General features: G+C 35.0%; 1 protein-coding gene across 1 annotated transcript; it reads left to right on the forward strand.

The window, feature by feature from the left end:
* Positions 1–6,375: 6,375 nt before the first annotated feature.
* LOC137714791 (transcription factor MYB46-like) lies at positions 6,376–9,917 on the forward strand. The gene is made up of 2 exons (XM_068453926.2): positions 6,376–6,764; positions 8,643–9,917. Exons 1-2 carry the CDS (start codon positions 6,466–6,468, stop codon positions 9,385–9,387), a joined length of 1,044 nt encoding a protein of 347 aa, XP_068310027.2. The 5' UTR covers positions 6,376–6,465; the 3' UTR covers positions 9,388–9,917.
* The last annotated feature ends 5,588 nt before the right edge of the window (positions 9,918–15,505 follow it).

Here is a 15,505-nt window from a genome sequence, read left to right on the forward strand (position 1 = left end):
TTCTTAGGCCTAAGCCCTAATCCCCTCCTAGGGTGATTGGCTACTAGAATTATGATGTTCTTCCCTTTGATTATGCATGGTGAAATGTACGATTTAATTGCATATAAGGATGGCAATGGGGCGAGGTGGGGTTGTGTTATCTTTCTTTTTGTGCTCCCATCATTAAAGATAGGTTTTCCAGTCTGGAATGAGTATGTATTGAAATAGTATGATTAATGTAGTCTTCTGTGTTTATTAATACATAAGTATTAAAATTATTCTGATCCTTGACGAATCATGTGTTTACCAAGATACATGAAATAAATAAGAAAAATGCATCGCTCCTATATTGTAATTGGTAATCTAATACTTGAAAATGAAGAATTTGATTGAATATGGGGAAGTAGTTGATGGAATTGTCTTTTGTTCTCTTGTCTAATTATGACAACCATCCAAAATAAGTAAATATGTCATAAATAATTTACAGGTACCTCACTAATGAAATACACGATTTAAATTGTAGATAAGAGGTGTTTGTCTATAAGATCAGTTGTCACTTTATGTGACTTTATGACAAAACACTTTGCATGTGCTTCTTGAATAACTTACTTAAATGGTTTTAGAAAGTTTCACCTTTCATGGGGTTCTTTTAAAAAATGATTATAGCTCTCCCAAAATTACTATCAAGAGTTAGTTAAGTTTTCAATATTGGAGTTACTTTTCCAGAAAATATAATATTTGGGCCAACGTTTTTTTTTTTCTATTAAGATTTTTGGATAAATATTAGAAAGAGTGAAAGATTTTACATTTGAATTTTATAAATGATAGATTTGGTGTTTAATTATTTTCTGAAATATAAATATATCGTAGTATATAAAATATATGTATACTTCATTCATGATCAGCACCATTTGGTTAAAAGGCTGTCAACTCTTATTGAGTTGTTCCGGTTGCCGACAAGGTTTATTATATACTAATTCTTTAACTAACTACTTCAAGGTCAGCTTAACTTGCTTTATCTCGTAATTACTTCAATTAATCATACGATTTGACTTCAATATAAAGTGGCATTCAAGCATATTGGCAACACATGGAACACTGATTTGCTCTTAAAACTTTTGGTCCGATTTTTCTTTTAGAAAGATATATTTAATTTGATTCGACCTGGATACTGGTTAGCAAAGTGTAGATGCCCACATATATGGTATTGATGAGTTCGAAGTGTGATTAGTGGAAATTGGAACTTTTAGTCCCCTCCTTTTAACTTTATGGCATTTTGTGTACGTATACATGAGGGTACTAAAGATTCATACAATGAAAAAGAATATGATCGAAAGGGTACTTGAATATGTGGAAGATGGCAACAGGACCATACTAGAACTGGCTGGATTTGCCTTAATTATCTTATAAACATTGTTTATGTTGAGAGTTGTCCCACATCGGTGAGGAACAAGGTTTGTTATGTGCTTATATGGTCTTAGGCTACTCCCCATATTGCCAATTGGTTTTATGGTGGAACCTCAACTCTCATCATGGTATCAAAGTAAGGTTGTTCATGTGTAAAGCCCAACGACCACACGCACTCCACGTCACCAGTTATTATCCACGTGTAGGCTTGAAATCGCCACACCTAATCTCTTATGCCTCGGGTAGTAACTTAAAACTGGTTGGATCCTCTTAGGGTATTGTTGGGTGATGAGCTTTCAAATTTGATGGGTTTTTTTTTTTCTTTTTTTTTTTTTTTTTTTTTTTTTGACAAACGATAGTATTAGTGAATTAAATTATTAAATGTTAGTGGGGAGGAGATCGAACCCAAGTTCTATGGAATTTGGGCAAAGTAAAAAAAGAAATGGATTACAAAAAGTTAGGTAGTAGGAAGTAGAAATTCTTCATATGAGCATTACAAAAGACATGTAAGGGAATTTGCAAATGACTACTTAGGATGAATCATTTACAAATCGCTCTCACAATCTTACATATGGTGCATTTCTAGTTCCTCTTATGTAATTTTTTGTCATCCATTTTGCATCACTTTGCTCAAATCCCAATAAATTTGAAAGTTCCTCACCCCAAACATTCCTTTGAGTTACAAACATGAAAAATATCACTTCTAGCGTTCAAGGTACTTTTAGGTCAAATATATTATTTTGATTAATTCATATTTTTGTATTTTGGTGCAATTTTGAATGTTTGTTTTTTACTTATTTTTGGAGTTGGGGATTGGTAGGAGTACACATACATACATGTACACACACAACTTTTGGAACTTGCGGTCAAATTTAGAGCTTTCTAATATCTGGTGGATTCTTATATTGTGTTCTAGGATATACGTAACGCTAGTTAATTAGCCCTTATTTTGTTACCTTTGGTGCATTATCTCGCCACCTTAAGATAGCTAAGCTTAGCTATTTCAGAAGGACTAATCACTAATGAGGTTCCTAGCTAATAAATAAGAGACTATGCCACATGCTTCTGCATCCAGTGAGATTCCTGACAAATGACTAGTCAAAACCTCTTGAGATTTATCTACAGTTATTATTGATAAAAGTGATCAAGCGAATAAGCTTATTTGAGAAATTCTTTCTAGGGTTCACTCTACCTTGTACTTTAATGATTCAACAATTCATCTTATGGTATTTCTTCAAAGGTCATCTCAAAGTCCACCCAAATTTGAAACCATTTAAGTGTTTGATTAAATGGTAATCATCTTATTGTTTCTTTTTCGTCTATTCTTCACTACAATTGAATGTATAATAATTTTGGATTTGTCTAATTTTTTGCAAAGATGAACTATGAATGATGTATTAAAATATAGATGAGTTGGATCCTAAAAGAAGTTACGAAATAAGCACATGTTGACCCTAAAAATTACAAAGCCTACGTAGCGCACAGGTCGAGTGGCTATGACTTAACTACGTCCTTTTTGTGAATGCGAGCGTGCCAATTAGCATTTGAGCTAGTAGACTATATGTGATGGTGGTGTTGAATGTGTTGTTGACTTCTGCACTTGAACAACTACGACTGAGGAAGGAATGCATCTCAATCTTGGGTTCTAGGACCTGAAAAAAAGATTGCTAGATCACCACAAAGTTCAATAAATAGTTCAGATTTCAAAATGCCGAACACGAAGTAATTAAGTAACACCTCACTTCGTCGATTGCATTAGGACTCGATCGAACTATATACCTGCACTTAATCCTCTCACAATCCTACCTTCATAAGGACTTGGTCGAATCAGCTCTTTCTTTGGCTATTAGCCCAGTGGCCTAAGAAATCTTTACTGAGCCAAGGGTTGTAGCTTTTCAGCTCGGAGTAGCCTATCTCAACCCAAACTGTCATTTCCAATCCAACTAGCACCACAAGATGTCCCTTAGATAAAATTATTTGAGAAGTCCCTCAAAGAAAGGGGACTGATGCATATACTCATACATCTCGTCAATCATCTGAGGTTTTCACGCTCAAAATTCTGCATATAGAACTCTTCATTTCCTTCCAAATCTCTAATCTTTCCCAAATCATCACAGTACATTAGCGACATGGATTGACATTTGTACACAACTGATGGTGTGTGTTGCAGCCAAAATAATAATTGTACGCCATCACTGTTGAAATAGCACTAATGAATTCTATTGCATGAAGAAAAATTGAATTATATTGGCTAGTATAAAAAAACTTTGATTTGTTTATGCGTGCGGTAAAAAAACCTAATATAGTGGTTCCGCCAATTATGAACTTGTTTTTTGTGGTCAATTGTTCCAATCATGAATCATTTCATGTAGGGGTTTCTTCCTTTTGCCAATGAATTTTTGAAAAATGTTTAGACTGCCCGATCACGGCATAATTAACTACCAGAGAGCTCTCCTCGATAAATAATTAGTCGCTAACTCAATTACAGTTCCAGACATCTTCCTTCTAGAAGGTGATTATGTGTCCTCTTCAGGTATACAGGGCTCTGGCCTTTAACTTATGGGTGGTGATTTTCACACACCTTATTTTATTTGTTTGTTCTCTTTCAATTGTTTAATAGCTTTTTAGAAAGTGTGTGGGGGTTAAAATGGAGTGATTTGAAAATGTGTGTAAAGTAAATAGGGTGTGTGAAAATCACCAAACTAACTGATAATTTGCACTTTTGGTTTTCTGATTTATCACAACGTAATTGTTTTTATTTAAAGCAATGCAACTATATCATATTTGCTAACCACTTTGGTGATCATCTCTTTAATAGAGACGTATACATTTATGATCCACATGTATTAGAGAGGTGATCAATAAAATAGTCATACAAGTGGTTCAAATAACAGTACTCAACTTTTTATTTAAAAACTATATATAGCGTAGAGTAATTAAAGTAAAATCGTCACAACTATATGTATTCTTTTACACTTGTAATTGTGAGGTTTTAAGTTTGATTTTCTTGAATGACGAGTTCAGTAGAAATTTATATGGCTTAGCATCAATTGACACATCTTTCCCCCAATATTGTTGTATAGAAAAAACATCAAATCGGCATGCCCAGAAGACAATATATAAAAAAAAATTTATATATATATATATATATATATATTTCTTGCTAAGATAAACACTAGTAAAGAAATGTACAAGCATGCAATATATGTTGCTTCTAAAAGATGTTCTTATAAGTCAAATGATCTGTTGCAATATATCAAATCAAAACTGCCAATTTAAGGCATAAGAGACTGGCTTGCTTGAATTCTAATCCATTATTTGAATATTTATGCTGAACCCTTCAAATTATTGTAGCTTTAGAATATAATTAAACTAGAGAAACCAATCCATGGTATCCACGCATGGAACCTGTGTACAAGTGGCTGAAACTAACTAATCAATTAAATACTGAAAAATATCAAGGCGCACAGTCAGGTACATATAATTGGTTCTTCAAGATTTGGATAGATTGCTAACGAACAATCTAGAGTGAGTGCTCAACTGGGTCTTGATCAATCGCAGACTTGAAGGACTGGCAGAAAAACCTAAGGCGCTTTGCTGCCCTCTTGGCAGAAGAAGCTCGGTTCATAAGGTGTCCCTCTCGCCGTAGGGTTCAAATCCTCGACCCGCGGGTAGACCCATAGACTCAATAGAAAAGGTCTTAAGGAGCCGCTTTGAGCTTATGTTTGTAAAGCAAACGATCTAAATCATTTTATTTTATGTTGCTAAATTATAAATTTAAAGAATTGACACAAAATTAACATCTTATGTTGATAGGCTGTCTAGTAAGAATGTATTTTCTGACAATTATGTGTTTTTCTGTGTATAAATAAATCTCTAATAGTGGTCCAAACAATTTGCAGCTAACTTCGAAGAAATTTTTCATTGTGATCGGAACACGGATGGCACACCACGTATTTTTATATAAGTAATGAAAAAAATTTGTTTTTGAAGTTATTAACTTTTTAACACACATATCTCACCATTTATATAAATAAACATAGTGTACAACCCCGTATTACAGTCACACGGAGAAAAAAACACCGTTTAATCACTCAAAATGCATCTTTTTAAAGGCATTGAAATTAGACTTAGGGTGTCAAACCAATTTTAGGACCTAGAGTTAGTATTTAACTCTTGGATTGACTTTGGAAATATAGGTTAATAGATAATTGATCCTCTGCACTTGTTCAAATGATACATGCACATATAAAGCACCAGGTACAATATAATAGTATATTAACTTTGTTTTAACCGTTTCAGTATTCAACAGATTGATTGTGAAAGCTCCAAATCACTTGTTTTGTCACCTTTTCTTATATGAGAATATAATTTAAGGATAAATTGTCCACACACTAGAGTCTTTTCTACTTCTTTTTCTACATTCAATTCATGTATACATATGAAGCTTAAACATGTATTGACCAAAAAAAATAAAAAGAAGCTTTAACATGTGGATCTCATGGCCAATCAACATTGAAGCTGGATGAACTAGATCAATAAGTGCACAGCATGCATATTCTTGATTATCTTATTCTTTATCTTCAACTACACGTGTGGAGAGAGAGAAAGAGAGGGAGAGATTATGTGAAGTGGAAGCAAATTTATATGTTGGCTTGGTTCCAAAAAGAAAAGAAATTCTTTGATGCTTTTATATGATTCATATAATATTATGATTACCTTGAGAATGAAGAAAATAGGTTTAGGAAAAAGGACAAAGGTCATGGAGTCAAAGACAAGACGACCACCTATCTCTCTCATAGCAGGTCCCTCTCCAAACCGTTTTCTACTCAGACCCATCAACCAACCCCTCTCTCTCTCTCTCTCTCTCTCTCTCTCTCTTCCCTATATTGTAAGCAACCCCACAACCATCACCATCATCATTATCATCATCATTCCCACCATATGAAGCCTTGTATCTCTCTTTTTCTCTATAAATTCATCACTTATTTTCATCAAACCAGTTGGGAGAGAATAAGACATCCAAAAACATTACTTCTCAATTAGCTCTCTCCTTTCACCCATCACATTCTCGTCACAATGAGGAAGCCAGAACCCTCCTCTGCACCAGCAGGCAAGAATAACAAAGAGAACAACTCTAACAGTAAGCTCCGAAAGGGTTTGTGGTCGCCGGAGGAGGATGACAAGCTGATGAGCTATATGATCAACAATGGTCAAGGTTGTTGGAGTGATGTGGCAAGAAATGCTGGACTGCAGAGGTGCGGCAAGAGTTGCAGATTGCGCTGGATCAATTACTTGAGGCCGGACCTTAAGCGAGGCGCCTTTTCGCCCCAAGAAGAAGAGCTCATTATCCATTTACATTCTCTCCTTGGAAACAGGTTTTTATCAATTGACACTTTTTACTACTTACATGTTTGATTTTTTAATATTCATGCGAAAAGGAAGCACTTTTTGTTTTTGTTGGCATCACTTTCCAGAAGTGATCACTTCCTATTTGTGAAATGTTTTGCATCTGCATGCTGTTGTGATTAGTAAATTCAGATGCACAAGAAGTTGCTAAATATTTGTCCAATGAAACGCACTTTATACAGGATTAGATGGCCTTCTTTTATATTACAGCTTTGGTGTGGAAGAGTAAATTCTAAGAAGAAAAAATGAGGTCAAACAATAATGAGAAGGCTGATGTGACAAGGTTTATAATAGGATGGAATAGTTTTGAGAATATATAATCCCCATTCTAAGTCATTGAAATTTTGGGGTCTCTACACTCTTTGTTGACTGTTTGACAATCGAGTTTGATCTGGATAGACTCCGAATTTGACATGCCATGTGTCTTGCCATGTGTCTTTTCAAAAGCTGTCTTCTACTACAATCTTTTGTTTAAACGAATATCTTTGGTGCTAATCCACTTACAAAGGATATTCAAAGTATAACTATATCCTTGAACAAAAATACATACACATACAGGAGGTTTTTAAGTGAAAGGATCTTTATTTTTTCTTTTTAAAGGGGATTAGTTGTGGGGCCCACACTGCATTGAACTTTAACGATCTGAACCGTCTATTTTTTAAGTTGCACTTCATAGATCATCCTTACAAAATATTATCCACATATTTGATGCATCTAAGTCAGTTCAAAGAAATTAACGAACACTTTATTATAAGAAAACATAGAAATTTAAACGTGATAGTTAACTAGACAAATGATTTCGGATTGAATTGAATTTTTGCAAGGATGATCTATGAATTGAGATTTACAAAATAGACGGTCCGGGTCATTGAACCTCGATGGGGAGTGGGTCCCATAACTAATCTCCATTTTTTTAATAAATACCTTAGACGGCATATGTATACATCCATATATATACAAAAATACTTTTTTTCCTTTCTCTTAATACTGATCATATATATACATAAAGAACTAGTTGGTTGAGTTATATTTATTTATTGTTTTGGGATGAGTACGCCAATATTGACTATAATCACAAATATTGAGCCTCAATTATTAAAAAAATTTATATATGAAAGTGAAAAAGGGTTGCTATCTTATACATGGTCTGTATGCTCCTTTGAGTTAAAAATTATCTACACTAAAATCATCTAAATTACAAAGAGATAAGTATTTGAACTTAGTACGTAGTATTTTGAAAATGAATATCCTATTTATTAGAACAATTCACGATTTGCTATTCCCCTATTATTTTAAGAATAACGCTTCCCCTATTGTTTTAAGAATAATGCTATTAGTCCTACAAATTTCAATTTCAATATTATGTGAGACTCGCTTCCATGCAAATTAACCATCAATATTGTTAAATGTATAATTCACTTTGGTTTCTTCAATGTTTCCTACGGCATTGGCCGCCAAAAGCTATAGTTAAATAAAGAAATTGATACCGTAATGTGATATTTATTGTCAACGTGTTTGGCTTTAAAAATTGCTACATGTGAGAAGGCGTGTGAATATGTGATGATAAAAGAGTCTTACATCTCTAACTTTTGAGTCAAAGACACTCAAAATCTTTTTGTGTTTTAAGTTTGGAAGGCATGCAAGTTATGCATTTAGGAAGCGAATATTAGACTACATAGTTTCTTGTTGGTCAATAATGAAACTCTGTTGCTGTTGGGGCAAAAGAAATCAAACACTTAAATATTTTCTTGTTGGTCAAGAATGAAACACTATTGTTAAAACCAACTCTTTTAATTAATGATATATGATTCATAAAATTCTTAATTATTTTGTTCTTATACGTGTAGGTGGTCTCAAATTGCAGCACGCTTGCCTGGGAGAACTGACAATGAAATAAAGAATTTCTGGAATTCAACAATAAAGAAAAGGTTAAAGAATTTGTCATCCTCCAATGGCTCACCAAACGCAAGCGATTCATCCTCAGAGCCTAAGGATCATTGTGCGATGGTGACCGGAGGGTTCATTAGTCCCGGGCAAGAACATGGCATGCTGCCAATTTACATGGACTCAACACCATCGTTCATGCAATCTACGATCCTCAACCACATGTTTGATCCATTGCCTATGCTCGATATAAATCATGGCGGCCTAACCTTTCCCGGCGCAGGTGGATACCACAATGCCAACCCATGCATAACACAAAGGGAGATTGAAGTTGTTGTTGGTGGTGTTGGTGATTGTTATAACTTTGGAGAAAATGGAGTGTTTGGGAGTGGTGATGTTGATATTGGGGTAGAAGGAGAGATATTTGTCCCTCCTCTTGAGAGTGTGAGCACTGAAGATCAAAATATTAAAACTGAAACCATCTTTGGGGATCATAGAAACCCTAGTAGTAGTAATAATAATAATTACTACAATAATATAAATAGCATACTCACCTGCAATAAAAATATTAAAAGTGAGAGCATAACTGGAGTTGGGAATTACTTTGATGATGATCAGGAAGAGCTCACCATGGGGGACTGGGACTTGGAGGATTTGATGAAAGATGTTTCATCTTCCTCATTTCCTTATCTTGACTACCAAAGTTGAATAAACCTTCAAATATTCCTCCATCTCTTTTTCTTTCTTTTTATCTTTTTCATTGAGGATCCCTGCTTTATTCCTGAAGGTTGGTAGAAAATTGTTCCTAGTCATAGACTGCAGAAGTAGAAAAACAGCGTTTATTCTACTTTTATATTACCATATATGGTATCAGAAGGCAAGAGTTCAAGGGTAGCTCAGATGAAGTGGGACATGGTGGTTGAAATAAAGGTCACTTGAGTATATATAAAGTGACAATGAAGAGTAGTCTTGTATGTATCTGCTTTTTTCATGACGCTCAAAGGCTTCAAAGAGTGTCATATACTTTGTGAAGGAAGATGTGAATAGCTACATAAAAACGTAGGAAGAGATACATCAAGGTTAATAATAATAACTAGTTGGTATATATAGCGATTGTAGTTATTATGAGATGTACAAAAAGAATAATGCATGGTGGGTGGAATTTTGTTATCAGTGGGAGATAAGTATGTTGTACTACACATTTGAGGAAGATATATAATATATTTTTGTCCCCTCTCTTTTCTCTGTTTTTCTGTTTTTCGAAATATTATCTTGAGTTATAAAGACATTATTATTGACATTCTCTTCTCTAATGAAATTAAACAAGGAAAGAACACACACTTTTTTGAAGCATCAGTAACAATTCTCATTTACTCGAGTGGTTAGTAAAAACTCGAGCGCGGACCTTACTAAATTGATCTAAACTATATACATAACAATAATCTTTTATATTTATCATTCTCCTTCCAAAAAAAATAGCAACATACATAAATAATCATAGCTTCTCTAATAGGTTTTTGTCACTTCAATTGTTGTCATGTCCACTTGTTAATAGTTATAACAAAGTTCAACATCAATGAAAGAGCAATATATAGTCAGCTTAAGCTCTCATTGAAACTTGGACTTATTTATTATTAAATTAGTTAGTTAGGCTATATCGTTGTTCAAAGAGCAATTATCATAGTTTACCATTCCAAATGGGAACAAATACAATTAGTGCACCTAAATTATAATCAATTCATAGACATATTTTGGCCAAATATTCAAGAAGTGAATAGAAAGCAACTTTGGAATGTGATGATGGCATTACACATTTAGTTATGCAAAAAAAGACAAGGTGCCCATTTTCACTTCAAATGACAGATGATGGGAGTGCTTCTACTTAATTGCTATCATTTGCCTTTAGATTTTTATCGTACCATATTCATAACTGACATGTGTTTCTATGAATTATCATGAACCTTGTTTTTCTCGAGGGTTGAGAGTTGAGACCGACATCTATATGACCGATGATTACGCCTAAGTTTAGCCTCTATGATTAAAAAAGAGATTAAACAGTTTCACATTCTACAAAAAAAGGTAAAGGTAAATATTCCTTTTGTAGTACGAGCTCCACGTGTTATTTATACTTCAATTTGTTCAATAGAAAACGTAAACTACGAAGAAAATCCTCTAAAACAACCCCTACGCGAAGGAAACTCCTCAACTTGGAAAGTTCACCGTAAACAAATAAACTCGGCCCTCTCCCCCAGGTACTTATGTGGAGAGCTATAGGTAAGTTTTGTTCTTCCTTGCATTTCTGCAACAATTTTGGTCAAACATGTTTGCCTCTATTTGGCCTGGAAGGTCGTCAAGAAGGATTTGTGGTCCTTCTTTAGATGAGTGAGCGTGCCACCTCGTGGCCTACAATGGCCCATTTAGAAAATATGCGAAAATGATTGTGTTTGCATCTTAAATTTGACTGCTGATCAAACGATTGAATGACCGAGCAAATAAAATACTATGCGATAACTAAATTGTGTAATTTAAAGAAAATGAAATAGAAGTGTGGGTACTACGTTACGCTAATATAGGAATTGAAGATAATATAGAATGACAAGTTTGTGTTTGATCGGGTTCATTTTCTCTTCCAAGCTTGTATTATTTATATGACCAGGATAAGTCCCAACGTGGCTGGCCAATTATTTGGCCCGTGCTTACCTCAATCAACAAAAATCTTCATCATTTGGGAAAATAAAATAAAAAATATTCTTCAATTGTGATAGTTGATTTTGGCTAGCCTTATTGTGTCAATCATCTTAATTCCAACTAAAAATTGGTTTTAATTGTTTCTGTCCTATTAAATTAGGAATATGATTGTGTAAATTCTAACATATTTAGGATATTTTTATGGGATTCTACCATATCTCTTAGACAAAATATTATCCTATTAGAGTTGTAATCCTATTAGGGTAAGGAATTAATCTTCCCTACTACTATAAATAAAAGCATAATGTTCTAAAATAGAACACACCTTACAATCACACATCTCTCTCTTCCTTTTTTTTTTTTTTTTTTTTTTTTCAATCTCTCTCTTCTCTCTACAATTGCCGCACGCCCTCTCTTCCTGGCCTCCATAATTATTCAATAAATTATGCCTATAACACGTTATCAACATGATCTTAACGCTATGCTAAAAAGAGTTTATTCTTCAATTAGAAGAGTATTACGTTTTAATCATTCTTTTTGTGATTAATTTATTATTTTATTGAATTGATCTACATGTTATTGATTCAATTTAATTTTTCTATGTTGAACATGTTACAACGTATTAGAGATGCAATTCTGACTTTCAGAAAATGATCTTCTACAAAATTCAAATGTTTTTGCTGTTTTCTGTCAATCAGGTACGCTTAAAATAAAAGAAGATATTTGAAATGACCATGAAACATGAAAACATTTCCCATAATGCGTGAAGCCCCTACATTTATATTTTCTTTCCGATATCTATTGTATTTGTTCATATATTTATCAATATAATATATATATATATATATATATATATGTATATGTTCATGCACACGCAATTATAAATTCGTTAGGTAGAATTTGTGAGTCAAAGAATCTAACTAAAATAGAAGCATGGATTGGGGTTCTGAAAACCCTAAATAATAGAAAATCGAACCAAAAGAGCCGAGCCGGCTCTGTCCCAAAACCCAGATGCACAGAACCATTCTGAGGTTTGAGACGGAACCGTTTTGGCGTTTTGTCACCTACATAGCTGGATTCACCATATTTCCAGGTGGAAATCTCGATGCCGACCATGGTTTAGGCCATGGCAGCAACTTGGCAAATCGTTCCAACGATTTCCGACATATCCAATCGATGTTCGACCATGGTTTTGGACTGATATCGTCGCCGCCGTGGCAGCGCCACCTTCTTCCCCGGCGACTTCCACACATCCAGCACCGCTGGGATTTATTTGGATACAACTATCGAGGCCTTGGGCCTCTCAATGCTCAACCCACCTGCCACCCAACCCACTGTTTGGGCTTGGGACTTGTTTTTCCAGAATGGCCCTTCAGTTTTGGGGCTTGCCTTGGATCAACATATAAGGGCTTGCAGTATCCCGATATTCCCAGCCCAATTTGGGGTTGGTTTTTCTCTTGTTTCAGCCTGCAGCCAGCCTGAAGCTGGGCTGCTGTCCCTCACAACCCAAAAATTATCTCTGGTTATTTCATTGCCACGGCCCGCAACCCAATTTTGTCTGGCCTGCAGCCAACATTAAATCAGCAAAGGGCCTAGACAAATTTTATTTTGGCTTCTATGATCGATCCCGAATAGTCCTGATCTATTGAATTAATTAAAAGTAACCAGCAGTCCATTAATCTAACAAGAAATCCAAAATTATTAGCCTGAAACTCACTTTTGGAAGTAACGATTCAATAATTTATTTTTCTTCTTTGAACCGTTGACATCCTTTTGTAGTCTTGAAGCGCTCACACTTGAGTTCCCAAAGCAACTCAAATCCACTACACTTAAATCAGCATATTGCATCCTATGTTCTTACAAGAACTTCTCTTTTATGAACTAAACGTTCATAAACTAAATCGAACCTGTAACTTCAAATTTAGTGCCTTTGAAACCCAAAGTTTTTTCTTAAATCAATACACCCATGAAAACCTAACGTTTTTCATGAAAAATCACGTCTTAGAACTCGAATGTTCTAACTTTGATGCTTATGGATGATTCATCCCTATAGCACTAATCATAATCTTGTTCCCTCCAATTTAGTGGATTGTTGTACCGTAACAAGTTCGATTTTCCTAAATTGGACGCTTCTAATAGAAACGACCTTATGTGGGGTATAAGACGTGAATCTCCACTTGACTATCAAGAAGCTAAGAAACCATTGAAGCCAACAATGGCATGAAAGAGCTGAATAAGTCTCTACCATGATCTTCATTCAAATACTTATGCCTAAAGCATTACAAACAGAAGTACCTCTCGAACAAGGATTCCAGGGCTTTTTGGCTCGTTCTTATGGACTGTCTAATCATGAAAGATATTGCCTGAAGCACAGCATGATTACATCCATGAATGAGTACGATTCTAAGATTATAAATACGATCAAATTTTGACTAGAGAATACTTTTCTCGTCCTTCCTTGTTTCTAACTCGCTTTTGAAGCAGCAGTGTAGAAAATGGAAGTTTACCAAATTCTTGGATCTGATTACTACCACAAACGTGAGAGAAAGGTATAGACCCAGCTTTAGCTGGAGTCTACAGAACGGTATAGACCTAGTTCTGCTAGAGTCTACCGAATAGATCAACTCAGCTTCAACTAGAGTCTACTAAATGGTGGTACCCTGTTTCGGCAAAGATGCACAAAGGGCATGCTTTGCTTCAGCAAAGATGCACCGAACGGTATTCCTCTACTTCGACAAAGGCCTACCGAACAGACTCATCCAACTTCGGTTAGAACCTACCGAACCCAAGTCTGGGTTTGTCTCTCTCACAATTTAATTTCGAGTTTATTTTTACAACATATGGTAGAATCAGAGCCTACCAAGGTGTGGCATTATACCTGAAGCATGATCATTGGCATTTAAGATCTAAAACTTCAAGAATAAGGGATATTGTTCCAGAACCTCAACCTTGCGGAATCTACTTCTGTCTTGATGGAATAAATCATTGGTTATTCATCTGTTTGTGCCCCTACCAATGTTGTTAGTGAGTACCATTCTAGTAGTCAATATGTGAGACTAATTTGCTCCACCAAACATCGTTGGAAGAGCAGAATTTTAACATGGATGGCCTTGTTAGCTGAATCCCCTTAGTAAACCATTTACTTTGTGAACATTTTTTCTATGTTCTTGGATTCACATTTGGTGTTTGTTTTAGTTATGGATAATCTTATCGATCTTGTCCTCGAAAATGAGTTAATTGAAACATGTTTCTTGTATACATGTGACTGAATTCAATTAAACACGTGATTAGGTACGAATGTGGGAAAGTTAGATGTCTGGATAAATGCGATACTATGCACACTAACTTTATACCCAAATCATATCTCTAGCAACGACTTCAGGTCTATCCAACCTGATTAAGAGCATTGGCACGCTCCTCATTGTATGAATGGTACTACATTACCATTTAAGAGACCTTATATTCTCACTGTTCTGGAAGAACATCGTTGGGTTTTTTAGGATATTCGAGATGATAACGATCATAAATGAAACCACTGAAGAAAATAGAGTTACATATCTTTGCACCACCTCTAAAAATGAGCCTGAAGCTTTGTTTTAGGGCCAATGGGCTGCCTCCCGACTGGGAACACACCACATATAGTAGGCTTGGAGACGGGTGATTTGAGCAATTTACTTGCTTTTGCACAACCATTTGGGACACTTAGGTCAAACAATGATGCTACGATGCATCTCCTTACCCGAAGTAAGGATTTTGTGCCTACAAGCACACTCTGCTCATTGTGGGAAACTGATTTTCTAAATCATTCCTAGCAAAGATATGAAACAACCCTTTTTTCACAGTGGATTCAAGGGACTATATGTGGACTAATCCAACCAAAATGTGGACCATATAAATATTTATGGTTTTGGTTAATGAATCGACAAACTGGTCACATGTTTGTCTACACACATTGCTGCTAAACCTCCTAGCCAATTTTTAAGGGTTCACCACTCTACTTATCCCATAAAGTCTGGGAGATTGGATAATGCCGGAGAGTTTATATCAACGGTTTTTTCAATAAAGTATTGCATGTCTCTTAGATTTGTAATTGATCATCGAATTCCCATGTTCACCCTAAAACAGACTCGCAGAGCGA

The sequence above is a fragment of the Pyrus communis genome, chromosome 3 (genome assembly GCF_041283825.1).
Source record: "Pyrus communis isolate YQ-2024b chromosome 3, ASM4128382v1, whole genome shotgun sequence".
Classification (NCBI taxonomy): domain Eukaryota; kingdom Viridiplantae; phylum Streptophyta; class Magnoliopsida; order Rosales; family Rosaceae; genus Pyrus; species Pyrus communis.

Excerpts from the sequence above, each read along its gene's own strand:
- LOC137714791 (XM_068453926.2), top strand. The coding sequence starts at position 6,466 with ATGAGGAAGCCAGAACCCTCCTCTGCACCAGCAGGCAAGAATAACAAA. Across the intron at positions 6,765-8,642 it reads CATTCTCTCCTTGGAAACAG|GTGGTCTCAAATTGCAGCAC; the intron begins GTTTTTATCAAT and ends TTATACGTGTAG.